Below are 22,739 nucleotides of genomic sequence, written 5' to 3'. Positions count from 1 at the left end.
CAGCCCTGGTGAGCATAACCTGGTGACTGGAGGCTCCACAGCCCCATGGAGCTAAGCCTGGTGGTGGGAGGCTGTGGAGAGCCAATGGCGGAGCTGCTTGGCGTGCAGCCCTGGCTCAAAGAGCAGCCCTGGCCAGTGGCTCTCCCCCACCTCCTGCCACCAGGCTCAGCTCCGTGGGGCTGCAGAGCCTCCTGCTGCTGGGCTGTGCTTGCCACGGCTGCGCTACAAAGTGGATCCGCCACTGGTGCTCCAGCCACCGGACTTAGCTCCATGGGGCCGGCGGAGCTGCTCAGAGTGCGGCCTGGCGGCGGGGAGAGCCAGGGCTGTGCTCCAAATGGCTGTGCTAGCCCCACAGAGCTCAACCTGCCCTCCCAGCGCTGCTGGACTCCTTCTGGAGATGCAGGCCCCCAGATCTGTGCGGGATGACAGGAGGTTGCCGCTGCTGCTTGGGGTCAGTGGCAGCAGCAGTCTTTCCGGTGCTGGGCACGGGCTGTGCCCAGTGCCAGTGCCAGGCAGCAGCAGCAGCAGCCTCCTGTCATCCTGTGTGGGAGGAGTCCAGCAGGGCCTCACAGCCCTCCCAGGGGCATGGGCCCCCAGATCTGCATGTGGGATGACAACAAGCTGCTGCTACCAGCAAGTGACATGAGTTTTGCTTTTAGCAGTTTGAGGTGCAGTTTCCGAGAAACCCCTGTACCTATCTCCTTAAAACATGGCAGGCTTCATGCCCTTAGAAGGGGCTGCTATTCCTGCAATTGTCATCCAAATCAGGCAAGTTATGACAAAGTTATAGGCTACAATGGGGAATCATGAAAATGCCTATGGGCGAAACGTTGAAACGCGTTGAAGCAGCCAAAGTTTTGACTAAACAAAATGGAACAGTGCTTTAAAATGAAACAAAATGATGAAACAAAACACTGTCTCTTTGAAACGGTGAAACAGAAGTCAAAACAAAATAGTGCTGTTTCACACAGCCCTAGTGCCAAGTCCCTCACTTAGGCTGGAACAGTTGCATGAACAAATAGTCTGGGGAATAACTGTCTAGGCTGTAATACTGTAGAAAAAGACCAAGAGGGGTCAGGGATTATAACAGAACTCAATATAAAATTTAATACAAGTCAAAATTGTGCTATTGTTGTAAAGCCTATAGCAGACTGGGATATATCAACAGACATATCACATATAAGTAATGGAAAGTGTTGTGTCACAGGTGGGGTCCTACAGGAGAGCCGTGATCTCCTCAAGGCCCCCTTCCCGTGCCAAGTTGGCCCAAGGGCACCCTCAGATTCTCGCCTGCCACGTCTTTGATGTTCCAATATATATTAGGGAGGCTGCCTTTTACGCCCTCTTGGTCACTTTTAGCTGGTTATTCGGACCCCGTGGTTTCCCGGACTCCTTGTGGGTCCCACTCTGCAATGGGTGCTTCAGGGCACTTATGGGCTATGCGTGGCTCCAACCATCCCTTTCACCATGCCCCAAGCCTCGCAGCTGGAATGGCTGTTGTTCATTCTCTCTCTGTCTCCACTCACTCTCTGGCACTCAGGCTCTTGGCAGCCCTGTCTCTCTCTCTCTCTCTCTTTCCACGCCCCCTCTTGGGGCCTCCTCTGTAAAGCCGCCCCTTCTTGGGGCCTCCTCTGTAAAGCCGCCCCCTTCTACAGGGTTCACCGCACTGCTCCTCCCTTCTCTGGGACTGACCACGCCCAAACTGGGGCTTCTCAGCAATGCCCCCTCTCTGGGGCTTCTCAACTGCCCCTCTCTGGGGCTGGGGTTTGTGTACCCCTAATGCTGTGCCCTTGCTGGTGCTGGGGTTCTCACACTGCCGTGAGTCCCCTATGAGGCCTCCTCCAACCCCTAATAGTCTCACCCAAACCACCGGTGTAACAAACAGTAACAGAAAGACAAGCCCATAGGCTATAACATAAACAGAAACCTCCCGGCTATAATCGCGCTCAAGCCTACTGGGGTTCTTCATCCCACAGCTGTGTCAATCGTTGTTCCTTCATCAGGCTTCTCTTCTCTTCCACAGCAGAGAGCTCCTTCCTTCTGGGCTGCTGGCAGGGAACTGTCTCTGGCCTCAGCTCCTTGGGTTTATAAGGGAGCCAGGCCCTGCCCCTTCTGGTCAGCTGACCTCCTGGTTGCCCTGGCAACCCACAGCTGGACTCCTTATTCCCTGCTAGGGCAGCTGGGCTCCTTATTCCCTGCTAGGGCGCTTTCCCTGGCAGTTTCCCCTCTTTAGGAGCAGGGCACCTAAGTGCCCTGCGACATGGTTCTTTCACTCTATTTAGCACTAGTGAGCCTTCACCTGAAGTAGTGTGTACAGTTTTAGGCACTGCACTTCAAAAAAGACACAGACAAATTGGAAATAATCCAGCAGAGCACCAAATATGATTAAAGTCCAGAAAAATGGATATTACTTATTCCAGAAAATATTTATTAATTCTGGAGGAGAAAAAACTTAAGGGTGATTTGATAATAGTCTTCAAATACAAAAAGAGTTGTTTATAAAGTAGATGGTGATGGACTCTTCTCTCAGATTACTCTCTTCCTAGTAATGCAGCCTGGATACCATAGTGACAGACTTGCTAGAAATGAATAGATGAATCAACTGTATTAGTGAGATAGCATTGTTTATGGAAAAAAATGGAGACAACAAAGTTAGATTTCCTAAATAAAATTGTTCTCTGAAGCAGTCTCTCCAGGATAAATGTACATCATTAGCAACTAAAGAGCCTTTGTATACAAAAACACATATTTTACCTCTTGGTTTATGTAAACATTTTATAGGATTAGAAGGCAACTATAGGTTACTAAGGAGATTTGTAAAACAGCAGGAAAAGACTGCAGTTTTTAAGAAAACAAATAGCTATTGTATAAATCTTTGAAGCTATCAAAAACTTGATTGTGTAAATCATCATCTGACTACTAATAAAAAGGTAATAGTAGGGTAAAAAAGAAGGATAAAGATGTCACCCTGTAGGCAACTCATTGCTACAAGCAGCAACAGCATGTTTCACGTAGAGGTTGTTTACTTATGTCTGAAAAGTCATATTGCCAGTTTGGCAAGTCATGCCTGTAGCTGCCATATTGGAATCTAAGATAACTGCCATGGATTCACATTTTGGTCAATATTTCAGCCCCCGGTAGGGTTAGAAAATTAATTCCAGTGACAAAATCAGTGTTGTTTGAACCAAGAACATTTTGTAACATTTCTATCATAGATTCTAAGATGGCTGCTGTGACTTTACAGTTTTGTTCATTATTAGATATCCAAAGAGGCTTGCCCTTATTACCCTTAAGCAAACATTACAATGGAGCCGATGGCATCACTGAGTCCAGCAAAGTGCTGGAGTTACGACTCGGAATCTACAAGATGCATCAGCTACCTCAAAGTAGGTTCACAGTCAAAAATTAGCCAAAGTACACCTGCTGGAATTGCATGAATAAATGAGGCATTTGTTCAGTGCAGGACAGTTGCTGAATTCAACACTTGTTATGGCAGTATTCTTGACAGACTGTCATATTTTGTTGATCCTGTGCTGTAACATTTCAAAAGCCTCAATTGGCACTGTTCTTGCTACAGTTCTTTTACACACACAAAACATATTGAGAAACTGTTACGAAAGTCACACAAGGTAGAAGATGAAAGCAAAACCCTACCAACAACATCAAGTGAAAACACTCTAGGACATCAAGCAGATCAAATACTCCAGCAGTTCACTGGAGTATGTGCATATTCTGCTAGAAACATTCTAATATGAAGAGACTAAGTCAAGGGTTGTTGTTTGAATCAGCAAATGCAATACACAAGCTGGCAGAGAAGAATGAACAACTGCATTGCTAAACTGGTGTCAGCTCTAATAGCTGCTGAGGCATGTTACCATCCTGAATGCAGGTGGGAGGAACAACAGAAGCAACAAGTCTCTCATTCTAATTTGCATAAAGAGACACTGCAAGATATTCTTCTTTCTTCTGAAGTGAGAGCAAGACATCAAGTGACTGATGAACTAGATGCCAATTTTGCATGGAAAATGTGCATAATCTAAAAGATATACTTGAAAGATACTGCAATTTAGTAGAAGATGAAGGTGGTGAACATCCTCTGACCACACCTGAGGCAAATGAAGCAAGAGCTTCAGACTTACTACAAGACAGCCATTCAGTTTCAGCACCAAAGAAATGCAAATCTTCCACTCCTTGTCTTCCGAACTGTGACCGTTGGTAAAGCCATACAAACAATTGTAATTTTGCATATAAATCTTGAGGAAGACATTGGCCTGCAGTTCAGAGAAGAGTTCTTGTACACATGGAACTTGTATTAAGCTACTTTCAAGATCAAAGCACATTTGAAAGCTATAGCTGGCCTGAAGGGATACAGGACCTTGAATGAAGAGCTAGCCCAAAAATGTGTTTCTGATAGCCTTTATGCATTGATCCGTTTGATTTTGGAAGATGACAATAATGACTTAGATGTTGAAAGTCATGCGCAAGATAAGAGTCTAGACAGAGATATACTGAATATATGTCAGGATTTGGTTTACCTGCAATCAAGGGGCAAAAAGTTAACACCAAAACATGTTGGGTTAGGCTTGCTAATACAACATGCAACTAGATCTAAGAAGTTGGTACTCAAGTCTCTATGCTGCTGAACGCAGCATACCATATGACACAGTTCGTCACATCAAGACCACTATTGCTGAGAAAAACTTAAAGGAATTTTGAAAAAAATGAGTTCTTATCCCAAGGCATGTTATTCCCAGTCATTTTGTTCAGTTATCATCGGACAACATCGACATCTTGGAGGAGACATTGAATAGAAAACAAACATTTAATGCAACACAAATTGTAGCATTTCAAAAAGGAACATCAAAACCAGATGCAATAGAAAGCAAAACAATCTTGAAAGATGTACCACCTGCATTTAACAAAATCATTCTAAGATGGTGACCCATAATAAGTTGTTGCAGGGCATTAAGATGTGCTTGCTGTCTTTAAGGGCAGAAGCAGCCTAGCCAGGGAGCCCTGCAGGCTAGGCAGAACTCCACAGCTGCAGATTGCCTGAGCAGCAGGCTAATGAGTTAATTAGCTGGTACTTACAGGCAACCAGCTGATTGGAAGGAGGCAGGGCCCTGGACACACAAGCCCAAGGCTGGGGCTGGCAGGGGTTAGTTCTCTGGCAACTGCTAGGAGAAGGAACTCTTGCCTGAGGGAACTACCCGGAGATGTGTGGTTGCCTTCTTTTCTGCCTACATGAGCAGTAAGGCACCAGAAGCCTACAAGGTACCCAGGGCTAGGAGGCACACTGTCCTGGGGGCGGGGAAGTTTGCCCTCTTGAAGGGCAGAGCACCTTCTCCATTGTTATACTGTAGCCCAGGGGCTTATGGTTGTGTTGGTGTTTTCCCAGTGGCTTGGGATGAAGCTGTAAGGGGAGGTACATAGGCCCAGAGGGGGCCAGCAGCTAGCTTGGGGCTCAAATAGTTATAGAGCCTGTAGCAGTTGGAGTGTGTGCAAAGCACCGAGCACACAAGGGACTGGAGAATCTTGTGCCAGAGGGGTACAGCAGATTAGGGCCAGAAGGCCCAGTGCCTGTGGGGCACAGCAAATTAGAGATAGAGGGCCTAGTGCCAGAGGGGCATGGCTACACAGGACCAGGGCCCAGTACCTGATGGGCACAGCAGTTGAGTGCCAGGGGGCCCAATGCCCAAGGGGAACAACTACTCAAGGGGCCATATGCCTGGCACCAGAGGGATGCAACTACATGGGGGCCAGGGGCCTGGTGCCAGAGAGGTGCAGCCAGATAAGGGGTGGGTGCCCAGCAGACAGGGGCTGTGGGCCTGGTGAGAGGAAGAGACCATTTGGGGCTAGTGCCTCCAAGCTAAGTCCAACACCGTGGGCCTAGGCTAGAAGGCCTAGCCAGATTAAAGGGGTGGAGGCCAAGTAGACCAACACCCCAACAGAGTGGACAACATCTGTGTAACACCCATGAGGCATGGGGCATGGTATTGGGGAGTTTGGAGCCACACATTTAGCTCATAAGGCTCAAGGTGCCCTGTGTGGCACAGTATTAGAGTGAGATTTGATGAAGGGCCTAAGGACCAGTGAGTTCTTATGGGCTTCAGCAGACAGGCCACATGAAGGCCCATGGGTAGCCTCCGAATTCATTATTTTACCATCAAGATGTGGCAGGTGAAACAAAAGGGCACCCTTGGGGTGCAGCTAGTGTGGTTGCAGAGCTGCCGGGGTTGCCACATCCAACCCTGGGGACCCTGACCCATGGCACAAGTCATTGAAACTACCCATCCATAGTACAGGTAGTAACACTCCTGAAAAGCTCAACAATACAGGTGTTCAACAGATGTTATCAGGCCTACCATAGATACCAGGTAGAATATCAGCTAACAACCAGAAGAACTTGTCATACCAGGGTGGACAGCATTTAGCCAGTTTCTGTTTGATGATACTTCGCCACCTTCAGTTATTGGATTTTGTCCAATACTGCCTGGACCAGCATCTGAGTATAGCACCCATTCGGACTGTCATCATGCAATGTAGAACAAAAGCAGAATGCCTAGGAGAACAGCACACAGTCATAACATTTGATCTGGCATTGTCTTGCAAGTGAATGAACTTATATGGGCTCAGCCAGAAGAGATTGAAGGAGTAATCATTTAACTGGAAGGGTTCCATATCATCATGGTTTACCTAATAGCAGTTGGTCAGTACTTCATTACTTTAGAACTTTGAAGATCACTGGACAGAAAGCAGATTATTTACAGAAAACATTACCACCTATATAATGAAAAGAAAATTGTACAACCATGCTTTCAGAGCACACAAGATAACATTCAAAGCAATATGGCGTATTTTGATAAATTAATTAATTGTGCAATCATCTAGTTCAAGCAAAGGATTAGATTATGATGTCGCTGACCAACTTTCCAGTAGTATAGCTTGTGAATTCTGAAATTATGACTGAAGTGGGATGGAATGCAGTGAATGAACTATTAGTGCATCTGCCAATGATTGTCACTGTACTTCAAGAATTTGTGGAAGAACACACTTACCAGGGTACATTCAAGTACTGGATGAACTATTTGAAAGTAGTCAATACCTCCCTTGTGCTTTATCAGGGCTGGGTGTGATGGAAACTGTCATGAGCATTTACGTGCCTTTGAAGAAATGCTTCTGCTGATAGCCTTGCATGATCATCCCAATTACATGAGATGGGGTCAAGTATATCTTAATGTATGAAGGTTTTAGTGAGGTTCTAGTTTTAGAGTACTGTTTAAGTGAGTATTTGTGAGTTTTTATTATTAGAGTAATTTTTAATTGTACTGGTTTGATACATATATGCTAAAGTCTCAACTATCCTGGAATCCAATATGGGTATCATGATGGAGATGTTATGATTCATCTTCTCAGTTCATACAATGTTGGTTTTGTCATTGGACTTAATTTTCTAACCCTACTGGGGGCTGAAATGTAGACCAAAATGTGAATTCACTGCATCCATCTTGGATTCCAATATGGCAGCTACAGGCACTACTTGCCAGCTTGGCAACATGACTTTTCTGACATGGGTAAATGACTTTTGCCTGAATCACACCGTTGCCGCTTGTGTCAATGAGTTGCCTACAACAACAAAATCCTGAGACATTATTGATCAATTTATACCCTACTATAAAGAACATGGGTAATGAACAGCATTCTGAATAAGGGTACTGACATGAAAGGAAATGCCGGGACTGGTCTTGACAAATATGATTTGAAAGCCATTTGAGTCTTCCCAGGTCAGAGTAAATATGAATGTAACTTACATCCTTTTCTCTGATCTTTCCTCTTAAACTGATATATGGATGATGTAACTCCAGAAGAGCCAGCAGTTGCACATGAGCATCTGTGGAAGAATCAGGTGCATCATTCTTAAGTCCTATTTTGGAAAAGCATAACTTCAAAATGCCCCATCTGCCTAATGTAAAGTAAGCTGCATATTAGACTATTTTTATGTTCATCTGTGCATGCAAATCTAGGTTTGGAAGGAATGAAATTCCGTGTTCCTGTTTAACCTGCTTACATACACAAAATGTGTTTGGCCCACTAGAAAAGGAAATGAGTGAAAATTAAGGCTGCTTGCAGATGTTTAAAACAACCCCCTGAAAACATGTTTTACCTGAAGAAGCGGTGTGTTACTTTGACCCAGTTCTGCAGCGTCTGTATAGATTGGGCATTTCAGCAGGGCTTTTTGGAGCTTTTATCTAATAGCTGATTCAATCAGCTATTAGATAAAAGAACCATAAAAGCTCCACTAAAGCACTTGATCTATACAGACACCGGGCGAGCTGGGTCAACCTAAGATGCTGCCTCTTCTGGACACACATGGGGCTTGGTATGGGAATGTGCCAAGTTTAAAGTAAAATGCAATTTTTTGTGTGTGTGGTTTTTTTTGTTTTTTTTTTGTTTTGTTTTTTGATGTCTGCAACCAGCCTAAGAATTTATGATGTACAGGAGATTACATTATATCATTTTCTTCTGGTGCCTTTTGGCCTAAAACCCAACATATACAGACATCTCTGGGGCTACATGTAAAATGAGTGTTTATTTCCTGAAATATATTTAGTTTTAATTTTTAGGCACCTAGCTCCCAAGTCATGCATTCTCTGGATATCATCCTACAACAATATAGAAAAACATTGTACTTAAGGAAATGTTGCAGCTGTATTCCAGTTGCTTTGACTAACATCACTGGGCTGCCCTGTAGCACTTAGCCCCAGGATACAGCCTCATGCAAGAAAAAATAAAAACAAATGCAAAGAAGCAGGAAGTGAAGATGCAGCATTCTGTACAACCTAACCAAATTCCTTTTGCTGTAGGAACCTTATAAACAGCCTTCCTAATTCTTAATTTTAGTTGCCTTGATATTACATGAAGTCTTTTAATTCAGTTAACCAGATTTTCTGAAAAAGTAAAAGGGAAGTAAAACAAAACAATGCAATGGAGGAAAAGAGAACTCTTAGAATAACAGTTTACCCTTGCATGCTTCCTAAAAGCTCAAGCTAATTTCTTGCATCTACTCCTGTTTCTGTGAATCATTCAATACCTTTACCTGTATTTCCGGTACTAACGCTCGTTTTAAGATTCTTGGGAGTCACCAAATATATATTTTAAAACATGGCAGTATTGAATTAGAGAATAACTAGAATAGCTATTAGGGCTGACTGCAGGCTGCCAGCAGGGACAAGGGTTATCATTCAGTCTCCACAACCTGATTAATAGGCCTGTGCGAAGCGGCTAATATTCGCTTTGGTTTTGGCCGATTCGGGGGACAGTGATTCGATCGATGATTCAAATCACTGTCCCGAATTTATTCAGCTGAATCTGATTTGGAGATTCGGCTGCTGCTCCAAATCAGGCAGGCCCATCCCCTGCCCACTCTCCCAGCCTGGCAATGGCTGCCCCACCCACTCCAACTCCCGGCACTTGGGGGAAAAAAAGCCCCAACTCGCTGGGTGCTGCCAGGTGGGGGGCAATCCCCGCTGCCCCCCCACTGCCCCATGCTTCATGGGGGGCTCTGAATGAGTCCCCTGACCCCCTCCATGCTGTGCCAGCCCCTCCATGGCTGCCCCACCTGCCCCTGCTCAGGCCCTTTAGGAAAAAAAAAAGATGAGGAAAACCTCCAGACTTGCTGTTCCTGCAGGCGGGGGGTGATTCTCGCTGCCCCATGCCATGTGGGGGGCTCTATATGAGCCCCCAGAAGCCCCAAGGCTGCTGCAGGAGTGGTGAATCCCAGGGTTTTTCTTGTTTTTTGTTTTTTGTTTTCTCTTAAAGGGCTGGAGCTGGGGAGGGTGGGGCAGCCATGTGGGTGCTAGATGAGCAAGGGGGGGTCAGGGGGCTTGTGGCAGAGCCCCCCACGCAGTATGGGGCAGTGGGGGGCAGCAGGGATTGCCCCCCCTGGCTGCTCCCCCAAGGTCCCCTCCCTCCCCTGCCCCTATCTACCAGGTCTGAGTCCAGCTGCAGCTGTCTGCTGCAGCCACTGGGGACTGTCTAAATTGTCAAAGCCCTCTGAATCTTTTCCAAATCTTTTCCAAAGATTCGGACAACTTTGAATCAATTCAGACCTTTTAATTGGTCCCCTGATTCGATTTGGGTTTGGAGATTCGGCCACCGAATCAGGCCAGATCTCCTCCGAATCAAATTACCACTCAGTGCTCCACACAGCCCTACCCATTATTCCTTATTGGAGCAGTGGAAACAGCTTAAGCAATGGCACCGTTATGGATTAATGTTACTGGCTGTAGTAGGCTGCTTGAGGATCAGCAGCTCTTTCGGGTTCTTGGCTTGCAGGCAATCCCGTTACCCTTGCTGCCCAGTAGTACTGTAATGGACAAGGGGGCTCAGGGCTGCTTGTGAGCCCCCAGTGACAGCATGGGCTGACATGGGGTTTGCACTTCTTGATCAACACCTGCTTCCACTATAGACCACTCTTTTGCCACCCATTGGCCAGAGGGATGTGGCTGCCCAGACCACAGTTCTTGCAGCGTTCCCTGATACATCACCAGCTAGGTAGGTTATCAGAGAGCCAGCTGCTCTCCGTCCCTTCCTCGCCTTGGAGGGGGAAGAGGTAGAGCAGAGTCCTGAGGGATATTGAGGGATTTTCAGACCTGTATGCATGTTAAATTAATTGCAGACGACCTTCCTACCAGAAAGAAGTTGCTGTTTGAAACAGCAATTTTTTTGTCCTGAATTCAGTATTTTTGTGCCTGACCAGTTGTTTTTAGGGGGACAGTGAGACAATATGTGGCTATTTACTTTTTGTCCCCCTAAATTCACATGTAAAGCATGACATGTAACCTCTGTCAGAGCCATAGGTGGATCTAGAATTTTGAAAAGCATAGGAGCATTTGGTGTGGTGCATTCTCACAGATGAATCAACACACATTTTCCTCCAGTTAAAAATAAACTAGAAGCTTTGCCATTAAGCCAGGGGCCTAGGTCTGTAATATTCAGTGTAAAATTGAAGCAAAAACAAATAGAATTTCATCAAAATGAATTAAAAATAATCTGTAGGGCTGTGAAGTAGGAGCTTTATTATCAGGAGCAGCTAACAGACAAGAGAACTGCAGAAACAAAGGATAGCTAGATTGATGGAACATCAAGACCATGAAAAAGGAGAGGGTCATTAACACCTGTGGCATGTAGAGTTTAGAAGGCATCAGGCAGATTATAATAAACCATGAAGTCAATTGACTCCCTCAGAACTGCTTGACTTGAAATGCTACTGGTAGGCAGTTGTTTTTTTAAACCTTGCCTGGAGCAGAAACCAAAGGGGTGGGGGTACAAGTGCACCAGTGCATTCCCCGCCACCCCCCCACCATCCTCCCCATGGCCAGAGCCCTAACACAAAATAGAAATAGAAGCAGAACAGTCAGCTGGTGCCTGAATGACTCAAAATAACCAAAGGATGCTATTTGTAACATTTATGTGCTCTCTTCCTCTTAGCTTCCATCCTTTGCTTGCATAATGGAACTGTATGCAATTCAGACGATATGTGGTACTGACAGCAAAACAGCTTTGGCAAAACTGATGGACATCTTTATGAGTTTTGAACAGAACTGAGCTTGGAGTTGATGTGTTTTTTCTGCAAAGCTACAGGGACCTTGTGGGAAACATTTCTGAAAACTTTACTAATAGCAATTTTTTTTAACCAAAAAATATATCTTTCTAAATTTCTGTTTACTACATATCTATATAGGCTTATATGATTTACTTAAAAAGTAAATTACTGTGTTCTATTATAGTAAAAACAGTTGTGTGTTTAATTTTTTCTGCTTTCCTTCAAACTACGGACAACATGTGCCATCACTAATATTGAGGATATCCAGTTTTGGTGATGTACAAAATTTGCAAGGCATAAAAATATATGCAGACCACCAACTTAGCATAGGCTTTTGGGAGTTCCAGTAAAACATAATGGCTAGGGACAGAAGTTACACAGAAACCAGTTTAAGTGGTCAGAAACTGGTTTAAACCTGTAACAGGACATAAATTTGTGTACATAAACCAGCTTCAAAATGGCCAAAACTGCCTTAAGACAAACCTGGCCAAATGTAGTATCAAACTTAACTGATCTGAGTCAAACCAGTTTATGGAAATTCAGTCCCAGACCCCTTCCTGGTTTAAGTTAAATCACAGTCCCCCAGCATCCCAGCATGCTTTTCAGCCCTGGGCTTGACTGGGCTGGGCTGAACCATCTGTTTCAGAGAGCAGGGCTGGCCCCACCCTGTCCCTAGCCAGAGCTCTGGTTGGCTGAGAAGTGGGAGGGGACTGCAGCTGAGAGAGCAGCAGCATCTGCCTGGCGTCCCCCTGCCTCACCCTCCCCTTTTTCTCTGCTCAAACAGGGATCCCTGCTCTCCTGCAGCAGGGACCCCAGTGGCACCGACCCTAGCAGGCATCTGGCCATACCACCCCCATGCCAGCTAATGCTGAGAGGTGTCTGTGTGTTTGTGTCTCCAATTTCACTGGAACAAAGGTAGACAAGACAGTGTCTGCTTAGGGCTTTTTAAAACTAATCAACAGGTCAACTGGTAATGTCCCTCCATTCCTTCCTTGGAAAAAGCTGCTTAAGAAGGGTTTGAACTAATGAGAGGGGCTTTGTTTTCTTAATGGGCTGATAAGCTGCCTGCTGGCTTGCTTGCTTCAAAGGCTGCAATCTGTCAGTATTCAAGAGGAGACAGAAAAAGGTGTGAGAAATTACTTGGTTTGCCATGCATGGGTCTGTGAGTACCATCAGTTTGCTGCACAGTATGAAGAAGCAGGGAGAGGGAGATTGAAAAACTCAGTATCATCAACAGATGCATGCACTCTACACAAGCAGTCCTCCCTGCCCCCACCTCCCTTTTGCCTCAGTGCTAGCTAGGGGGCCGGGGTGGGGGTTGGGGCAGGTTTAGAGCAGTGAGCTGGGAAAAGCCTGGCGAGGGCTGCTTCTCCTTTCCACTCCAGGCACACAGCCTGGCTGGGGACTGTGAAGGCCAGGGTGGGGGTTTAAACCCCTCCCTAATCATAGTGTCCTGCAGGGCCTGGCCGTGGCCCTCTTCAGCTCTGCACTGTAGCAGGGAAGGGAGGGCTTGCTCTAGCACCCCTCAGCTTCTAGCCTGAGCCACTGCAGACATGTGCCTGCATTTCCTGAATCTAAAGTGAATATCTATCCTCTTACGAATCAGTTCAAGCTCTGCAGGTTAGACTTAACCTTCAAAGATTGAATCAATTCAGGCTTGGGCTTTTTGAATGACTGTCCCTAGCCAACATGTTAAGTTTTGGTGTTATGCAACCTTTATGTGTGCGCAAAATCAGATCTGTGAAAATCTAAATGTTGTTTTATGTTGAATGTAGACTTTTACATTGCTTGATGTTTATTAATACATTTTTCTGTTTTAAGATCTAGCTGACTTCATATAACTAAGTTACACATAAAAATAGGAAATAAAATAATGAGCCTAACTCTAAACAAATATTATAGTCTGTACCAAATTATTTATGTATGCAACAGCCAAGGTTCTTTGGGTGAATCTGATATCTTTTATTAGACCAACTTAAATAGTTGGAACAATTTTTCTTAGCAAGCTTTTGGGTTTAAAAACCCTTTGTCAGGCTGAGGAAGTATCTGCAGTTTGCGTGTGCTCTTCCTGGGCTCAGTATTTTATTTCCTATTTTTTCATATTTATTTCCTGGATGCAGGAAGAGCGCAAACCAAATGCAGATGCTTCCTCAGCCTGATGAAGGGTTTTTAAACCCAAAAGCTTGCTAAGAAAAATTGTTCCAACCGAATCAAGTCTTTTAAAATTATATATTTCTTGGTCTTTTTTAGCAATTAATATGCAATATATAATAAACATCTTTGTAAGCAGAAATCTTTCAGAATTATGCCTTGTAATTTTGGAGAATTGACTAAGAGACTTTCCCTAGGGAGAGTGCTAGGTTTTATGTGTTGTTGGAACTGGAATATGGAACCCCTGCCTGTCCTTCATATGCATAGGTGCAATTCCCATTGTGTTCTCTTCAGTAGAACTGCTTATTATTTATTTAATAGAATGTCTTAGCATATTCATTAATAAATAACACAAGAAAAAATTACTGCAAATAATGTTGCATGTTAGTTTGGCACAAGTTTACTGGGGGGTTGAATATAACCTCTCTACTTTGGGGTAATTAATGTAGAGTTTTGCCTGTGGAAATGGTCCAGGATTAACACTATAAGGGATAATGTTTCACTGTGTTTTTCTGTTTTTTGTTAGCTAACTCAGAACCACTGAAGACAACTTAACAAAATATACAACTAGAAAATAAAAATTTTGAAGCCTCATAATAATGCATGTATTGTGTTTGATTTTAGGCAACTTTTTTCTGTGACTGTGAAGATCAATACCTGGGTGCTTTCTGCGAAGAATTTAATGCATGTCAAAGTGGGCCTTGCCAGAACAATGGTACTTGCACTGATATAACACAAAAACATGATTGGAAAAATTTCACCTGCACTTGTCCTACTGGTATGTTTTACATTACATTTTGAACATTGCTTTTTTTGTTGTAACATCCTATGTAAACCTTTTTGCAAAGCAGTGTTTTGTATGTCTTTAAATGTACGGAAAGAAAGAGAAAATGTGTGTGGGATCACAAGTCCCAGTTTTTCAGAAATCACTAGATGTAGATGTAATGGTTGTTGGGGTATATGAGCATGCAAACAAATTACCAGGAGGCAGAGGATAGCGATTTACACTGCATCAGCTGCTTAGGAGTAAGAAAACACATGCTTTTACACTTTGTAAATTAAAGCTGGCCCATGATAGCCACCTACTTATCACTGTGCATGGGATAGTATGCATGTGAGAAGTTACTGCGGAATGGTTGAAACATTGTAAATCCCTGCTTTTGTTTGCCTCTTGGTAACACGAACATGTACCCATGCCCAGAGTCATCCCAATGAAAGCCTAGCTGCCTGTGTGCAAACAGCCCTAAACTTAGCATAGCTGCAATCAGTGGGAACAGTCATCATTGTAAAAATTGTACTTACATCAGGAGTTTACAAAATCAGGAACCATATTTTGCTGCCTGAGGTTTTTTTAGATAGAATTGCCATTGTTTCCTTCCGGACATGTCTATGGGTTCATTAATGCACAGAGGTTACTGCGCATTTAATTTAATATTTGTGTAATCAAATACTAAATAAATGCACAGTAACCAGACATTGCGCAGTAGCACCGCCAAATGCCTTTTTAGTGACATTACTGTGCAGTAGCCTATTAGCAGTGTTTGTGCTGTGATGCACTACTGTGCAGTATTATTAGGTTACTGTGCAGTTAACATCTCATGTAGACACGCCCTTATGAGTAACAAATGTTTCACTAGGGTGCTTTCATTGTAAATTGTAACCCATTTTTCTTTCACACAGGTCAAATAATAGATGTTTCTTTACAAACCATGAAGCTGTTGGATTGTTCATAAAATTAATTTTAAATCGAATTTTGAAAAAATTGTATAAATGTGAAAGCTTAATTGAGTAATGTGCTGGTTTAGTTAATGATGAAATGTATGTGTTAAATTCTTTGAAATTGTGTTATGAGCATTTGTTTTTAAGATTTGATCAAATTCATATAGGCATCTTAATTAGAATGAAAATTAAACTAAATTCAATGGTCATACTTGAATGCCAGAGGGTAACTTGATATAATTACCGTTATGTGCTGATGGAAAATTCTTCTTACAGAATTGTATGATAGAAAATTTAATGCTGTCAGTATCTTGCATTTCAAAGGCTCTGAGTGCACTTAGGTAGACCACTTTAATGTGAAAATCATTGGGTATTGATATATTATTTTTAGAACTGCTAATATTGGCTAGAATGAAAATAGATTCATTCAAATTAGGTTCCCAAAACTATCCATAAAAAGGTAAAGATTTGAAGAGCATAGAAACTGTACAAAGAAAATTGAAAAGAATAATAAATAGTTCAGTATCTCTCAAAGTAGCCTTAAAGCCAGTCATGTTGGCTGTTGAAAGATTGCCTCAGTGTAAAAGATCAGTCAGTGGTATAATAAAGATCTAACAACACCTATTTTACCCTCTGAATTCCAGCCAGAGTAGAGATGACCTGGGTTTCCCTATATTCCATAGGTCTCCAATTCTTATATTCATTCCTTTGGTCTTCTGGTAGCTAATTCAAGCTTAGAGGAATCTTCTAGTAACTCTAACTTATGACTGGGTACAAGACCAGAACAGAACTGACTCAAAACTGAGAGAATGCGGATTCAGGTTTCTTTCTTGGATTCCTACACCTTCTTCCCCTGAGGTGCTCTGTGTAGTCTTTAGCTACAGTTGAGGTTCTGCACCAATCATTTTATAAATCTTTCTATTTATGCTGCTATTCATGCCTCTAGGCTTTCCATTCTTCTCCTTTCACTTACTTTAACTATTTCGTATGTGCAGACAAAACCTGGTTTGTTTTTAGGTTTCTTTGTAGAAGACTTGGATTTATATTTTAGGTGTGTTCGAAATAAAATATGACTTCATTGTGCACAAAAATTCTCATCCGTTATATTCCATAAATATGCAAATGGACCCAACTGTTTCTTGAACAAGATATGTAAACCTAGTTAAGTAATTATTTCAATTCTGTTAACTGTGAAGTACATTTAAGAAGAAAAAGGTTGAACTGAAATGGAACTTAAAACTGAGTGACTTGAACAATCCCTACTGGTAAGGTCATACTAGATGTAGCCTTTTAAGAATTAATTTGATAGAAAAAATTTAGGTTCCCCCCCCCCCCCAAAAAAAAAAAGGGTTGGTTTTGATTTTAAGTTGATTCTTATCAACCCTTTCTATGCATTGTTATTTTGTATATAAAAATGTGAAGTGAGTAATCTGTTAAAAAGTGGAGAACAGGATAGACACAGATTTTTAAAATGATGATAGCTGAAACTTTTGGACTGCTTATTTGTAGATTTAAAACAAAATTATGAGGGTTTGAGGAAGGGACATGATAGCCTTTAATGTATGATTGTATTTGAGAAAGATGTATGTTCTTTTTTATCATTATTTATACTGAAAAGGTATTTTGTTCCCCAGGACATTGGCCTAACATTTCATAAAGGGAATAATATCAGTCTCTTCATTTAGTGGACCTCTTTCCCCCATATAATCCCTACCACTTTTTATATACTAGTTGTATTTGATTTTTTGTGAACGCTACAGTTATCATTAGGATTCAAATGTCTTCCTTGCCAATATTACCACTGTGACATTGTGGAATATTATATATCATTTGATTATATATTTTGTTGTTTGGATTTTTATAAAATAACCCTGCCTCTCTCAACCTTTCCATTTTCAGTTCAGTTCTACAATGACAATACTCTTCTGGTTGTCACTGGAAAATGGGTCAGCTCCTACTGAAAAAATTGCTTCTTGTCACAATTATAAATGGTTGTTTCTGCAAAAAAAACCCCAAAACTTTTTACCTTGCTGAATCATGGCAGGACGCAAGGCATGCTCTAAATGTAGTGGAAACATTTGGTTCCTATACTTGCAGACATCACTACTGTAGAAAAGCAATTTGGGGCCATTTCCTTTCATATCTTTGAGAACATGACTTTAATTTTCTTTGTTCACTGAAGACATGTTACTACAATGTACTTGGTTGCTTCACCTCAGTGTAATAACTGTATTCAGGTTTGACTTTTTTGCGGCGGAGAGGGGTTGTGTAAATAGTTTCTTGTTTTTGTTCTCTGCAACCAAATATTCTAGTAGTTACTGGGATGACTTAGTCATTACTAGTCTGAGCTGCTTCACTTGATATTCTATTACAGTACCTGTTGGTACATCAAGAGAGGAGCTATAGAAACTGGAAGTTGCCATTTTATTTCTTTTTGAGATTCACTTAGTTGAATATGCCAAGTCATTAAAGAAAATAGAAAATAAAAACATGGTCTGAAAACTCTTGTACTTGAAAGCTTTCAGAACCAGCAATATCTGGACAGTATCATATCACCCCAGCACTGCTACAAGGAAAAAGTCCAAATATTTGTAACAGCACAAAGTGAGCAGGCACAAAGATTTTGATAATGTTTCTGACAAACTGCTGTTTTGTTGTGTGACTCGTTTAGAAAAACCTGTTAATTTACAGCACTCATTATTTGCTTTTAGATACCAAAAGAATATTCTTTCAATTTGAAGTATGCATGTAATATAGATAACAATTAGATGGATCATATTTGTTTTTGGAAATCTGGTGATTAAATGTCATCTCTCTATGATATGATGTACTCCAAACTACAATGACAACATAGCCAGTTATTTTAGCTAGCTGCAGAGCCAATCAAGTACATGTCACTTAATTTGACAGTCTTTACAACCAGACATTGAATTCCAGTATCATCTTTAGTTTTGACAATCTTAGTAAAAAATTTGAAGACAGGAATAGTTGAAAATTAATTGAACATACATTACTTACCATACTGTATTCAATATTGCACTATCCTTCAAAAATTAATTAATAAAATGTAGGAAAGAGAAAGAACTTGAAACAAATTAGGGGACAGTAGTTTTTGTGTGGTTCAGTGTGCTGCAGTTTTGTAAATGTTAGGTTAATTTAACACTCATTGCCTTTACAGGAATTCAGTTGTTATCCCCAGAACAGGTACAGTAACAACCAGTGACAATTACAGTTTTCTCATGCTGCTTCGCTGTGTTCTAATCCAGAGCTGAATCTGGAGTGCTGCAGACTTGTCAGATGTATTATTTTTGTTTGTTCTAACAAAGAAGAACTTAAGTTGAAACTGAAATACAAATCTGAGTCCATATCCACTTCTCTGAGAGTTTGTGGATAGGTCTACTGTTCCATCATTACTAGTTGGTACCTTAGAGCTTTAAATATTGTGTATTTTTTAACTAATTTTATATTCTTATACTTAACACTTAGCATTTTTTCATCTGAACCTTTCCAATAATTTAATCTGTCAGGCAGACTTTTTTACAGAATGAAAAGCTGGCACACATAACAGAATAAGTTACGTGCTCAATGCTAAACACCTGTTTGTTGGTAAAAGAAAAGTACAACCCAGATCTCCTGATCCCCAGTCTAGTGCCCTAGACAGTAGACTGTACTTCCTTTCTGTTGTCTCTGGTAAAGTACTCTGAAGGTCATGTAATGCTCTTGATTAGCATTCCAAATGCCATTTGATATGATTGAGAGCAATCTGCTTGGACCAAAGGTAGTGTATGGTACCATATGTTGCTTATTACAGATGGTTTTTAAATGTTCCACAGAAATTGTATCTGGTAAAAACAAGATATATAACATAGTAATATGTTGTTACACACAAATCCCCAGATAACTACTAGAAATAAATGAATGAAATGAATTTTGAATTTAGAACAAGAAATGTTTGGTATTCATTACAGGATTAAGTTTGCAGCTTTTTTAACAGCAATGAAATGGATTGTTCTTTGTAGGTTTGTTCATTGTTCTGATCCTAACATGTTAACTTCAGGCATCTGCAGAAAAGCTAGCTTATGGATAGCAAACAGCATTGTACTGTTTCCAGTCTGTGGTGTGAGAGCTTTGAGAAGCTTGTTTGGCAGTTTGCAACTGTGCTGATCAGTTCCCTGCAGCTCTCACTCAAAACAGACAATCCTTTCTGAGGCTCAGGAGCAGGAACAAATGACAGTCATTCAGCATATGCACAAAAAATTTAGGAAGACTAGTCTTGTTTAAAGCTTCCCTAGAGGATTTTGTGTTCAGATTCAAAATAAATTCGAAATTCATTTCAAGTGCTTTGTGGTTGCACAGGTGTCTGTGAAAATCTCAAGCCTTAAGCCCATATGTGCTGGTGCGGTCAGAATACTGCTGCTGGTAAAATACAACTCGATGGTATCATTTTGTTTGGATTTTTGCCTTACATTGTTGGTTCCTGTTAACTGATTTTTTTAATGAGAGATTGAATATTCGGTAGAATATCATGGATTCCAATACTTATCTCTAGCTTTATTCAAGGAAAATAACTTTGCTATGTGAATAATATAATGGTATATTTAATAATAGAAACTTAATTTCTCTTTATTTTTTAAAATATTTGCCTTACGGTGTAGGTTATACTGGAGAGCTATGTCAGTCAGAGATTGATCACTGCAGCCCACAGCCATGCAGAAATGGGGGTACCTGCTTTTCTAATGCCAGTGGATTCAACTGTCGGTGTCCAGAAGGTAAATAGTAATGACTTCCCTATTTTAAATAACATTTTCTCTCTGTTTTAGTAAAGTTAATATTATACTGGATACACTTTGATGGTGTCACTTTTCAACTACAAGAAAATATATTTAGACATCAACCTAAGTAGGTAAAACTACTTACATTATAACTTACATTATAATTTACAAATCACCAAGTTACAAGTTCAAGCATTGCTGGTTAAATTTATATGCTGAATTAAAGCTTTCTTCACTTCCTTTGAATTTGTTATCTGAAAATCAGTTTAAAACTCTTGTAAGAAAATTACATGAGAACTGGAAAAGATTTACAGTGCTTCCTGATTTTTGTCTTGCCTGGACAGTGTGCTAGAAAAGCTGCTTCTTTTTATGGTAGTTGGGTGTTTCTCTTTTTGCTTCTATGTTCAGATGAAATTTATAAAGTGTATAGGACTGTGTGTTTTCATAGAATCATAAAATCAAAGGACCAGAAGGGACCTGTAAGATCATCAAATCCAGTCTTCTGCCCAGGGCAAGAGGTTATTGCACTCAAACGAGCTCAATGAGGTGCTTGTCCAGTCTTCTCTTGAACACCTCCAAGGATGGTGACTGCAACACCTCTGCTGGCAGTCTGTTCCAGATTCTAGATACCCTTACAAATAATAAGTTTCTCCTTATGTCCAACCTTGATTTTTCCTCAATTAGCTTGTGCCCATTGGCCCTCATCCTCCCAGGGGGTGCCTTTCTGAAGAGTTGCTCCTCTAGATCTTGGTGTTCACCCTTGACATACTTGTAGGCAGCTATCAAGTCACCTCTCAGACTGAACGAACCCAGTTCCTGGAGTCTCTCCTGATGGGGCCTATCTTCCAGGCCCCTAATCATATGGGTAGCACTTCTTTGTACACTTTTGAGCTTATCCACATCCTTCCTGAACTGTGGTGCCAAGAATTGGACACAGTACTCCAGCTATGGCCTCACCAATCTCAAATAGAGGGGGAGGAGCACCTCTCAGGATCTGTTCACAGCACATTGGCTGATGTACACCAGAGTCCTTTTTGCCCTGCTGGCAACTTTATCACACTGCTGGCTAATATTAATCTTCTGGTTGATTGTCACCCCCAGGTCCCTTTCAAATTCAGTGCCACCCAGTGGACCACCACCCATCATATAATTATGGTGAAGGTTATTCCTACTCAGATAAAGGACCCGCCACTTGTCCCTATTGAACCTCATCTGATTGCATTCAGCTGAAGTCTAGGTAAATGAAGTCAACCTCATTTTCCTTTTTCCAGCTGGTTAGTTAACTGGTCATGAAAGGGCCTACCCTCAACAAAGCCATGCTGGTTGTTTTTTAATACCCCATCAGTTACAAGCTTGTGGTTGATGGCCTCCTTGACAGTTTTTTCAAAGATTTTTCCCAGGACCGAGGTTAGACTGACCAGTCTACAGTTTTCAGGGTCATCCTTCTTCTCTTTCTGAAAGATGGGTACCACGTTAGCCCTCTTCCAGTCGTTCGGGACCATTCCCAAGTTTCACGACTCTTTTTGAACAGCTTCGCCAGATGCCCTGCTATGAGCTCAGCCAGTTCTTTCAGGACTCTTGGATGCAGGTCATCTGGCCCAGCAGACTTGAGCACATCCAAATGTTCCAAGAGTACCCTTACCTGTTCAGGACTAATTTCATGTGGACTGTTGTCTTCCCCATATTCCCTGGGCCTCTGGACAGGTGAACAGCTCCCATATGATTTCAAGAATACCAATGTGAAGTAAGTATTTAGGAGCTCTCTGCCTTTCCATGGGGATCAACTGTGGGCTGCACCCTCCCCCCCCACCCCCCATGTTCAGTAGGGGTCCCACAGTGGAGCTTGATTTTTGTCTTCCTCCCTATTTATCTATAGAAAGACTTTTTGTTGTCCTTTATTTTAGTTGCCAGCTTGATCTCCATGTCTGCCTTGCCTTTTTGCGTCTCATACCTGCAGACCCTGGCCATATGATTGTACTCCTCTCTGGATGCTGAACTGTTTTTCCATTGCTTATATGCTTTTTTTTTCTTTTTTAATTAATGAAACATTTTCAAGTCTCATTCTCATTCCTGTTTGACCTAATTTATCTATTACTACATGAACGCCTTAAAATAATTTTTATCAGTTAACACTATAATATCATTTCTATAAAATAAAACCTTGTGGCACTGAAAGTTTATTATTTTTGTAGCATAGTTCTGTCTGGCTAGAATGGCTATTTTCATAACTTGATTGCTGCAAAATAATTCTCAGTAATGAAAGCTTTAAAATAATCTATTAGTCATTGGTAACAAAATAATTACAGTCAGAACCCTGAGGCAATTATATTCATGCTTTCAGTTACTATAGATTTCAATTCTTCTAAAATTACCTTTTATACACTTGGACTCAGTCTTAGGTAGAAGTGTTTTGCTAATTCATAATTGCTTAGATGGGGGAAGCATATACCTACTCAACAATGAAAGGTTATTTTTAACTGCTTCACATTGGT

At 41.7% G+C, this 22,739-nt stretch overlaps 1 protein-coding gene across 1 annotated transcript in view; it reads left to right on the top strand.

The window, feature by feature from the left end:
- Nucleotides 1-20,244, top strand: part of LOC102374937 (delta and Notch-like epidermal growth factor-related receptor) — a gene marked incomplete at its 3' end in the record, with an annotated part of 141,306 nt that extends 121,062 nt beyond the window's left edge. Inside the window, exons 7-8 of the mRNA XM_025191224.1 lie at nt 14,381-14,534; nt 20,131-20,244. Coding sequence (XP_025047009.1) covers nt 14,381-14,534; nt 20,131-20,244 — 268 coding nt within the window. The remainder of the gene's footprint in view (nt 1-14,380; nt 14,535-20,130) is intronic.
- Between the last annotated feature and the right edge of the window lie 2,495 nt (nt 20,245-22,739).

The sequence above is a fragment of the Alligator sinensis genome, unplaced genomic scaffold (assembly GCF_000455745.1).
Source record: "Alligator sinensis unplaced genomic scaffold, ASM45574v1 scaffold792_1, whole genome shotgun sequence".
NCBI lineage: Eukaryota > Metazoa > Chordata > Crocodylia > Alligatoridae > Alligator > Alligator sinensis.
The sequence above is the reverse complement of the archived record's forward strand: the minus strand, read 5'-3'. Positions and strand labels throughout refer to the sequence as shown.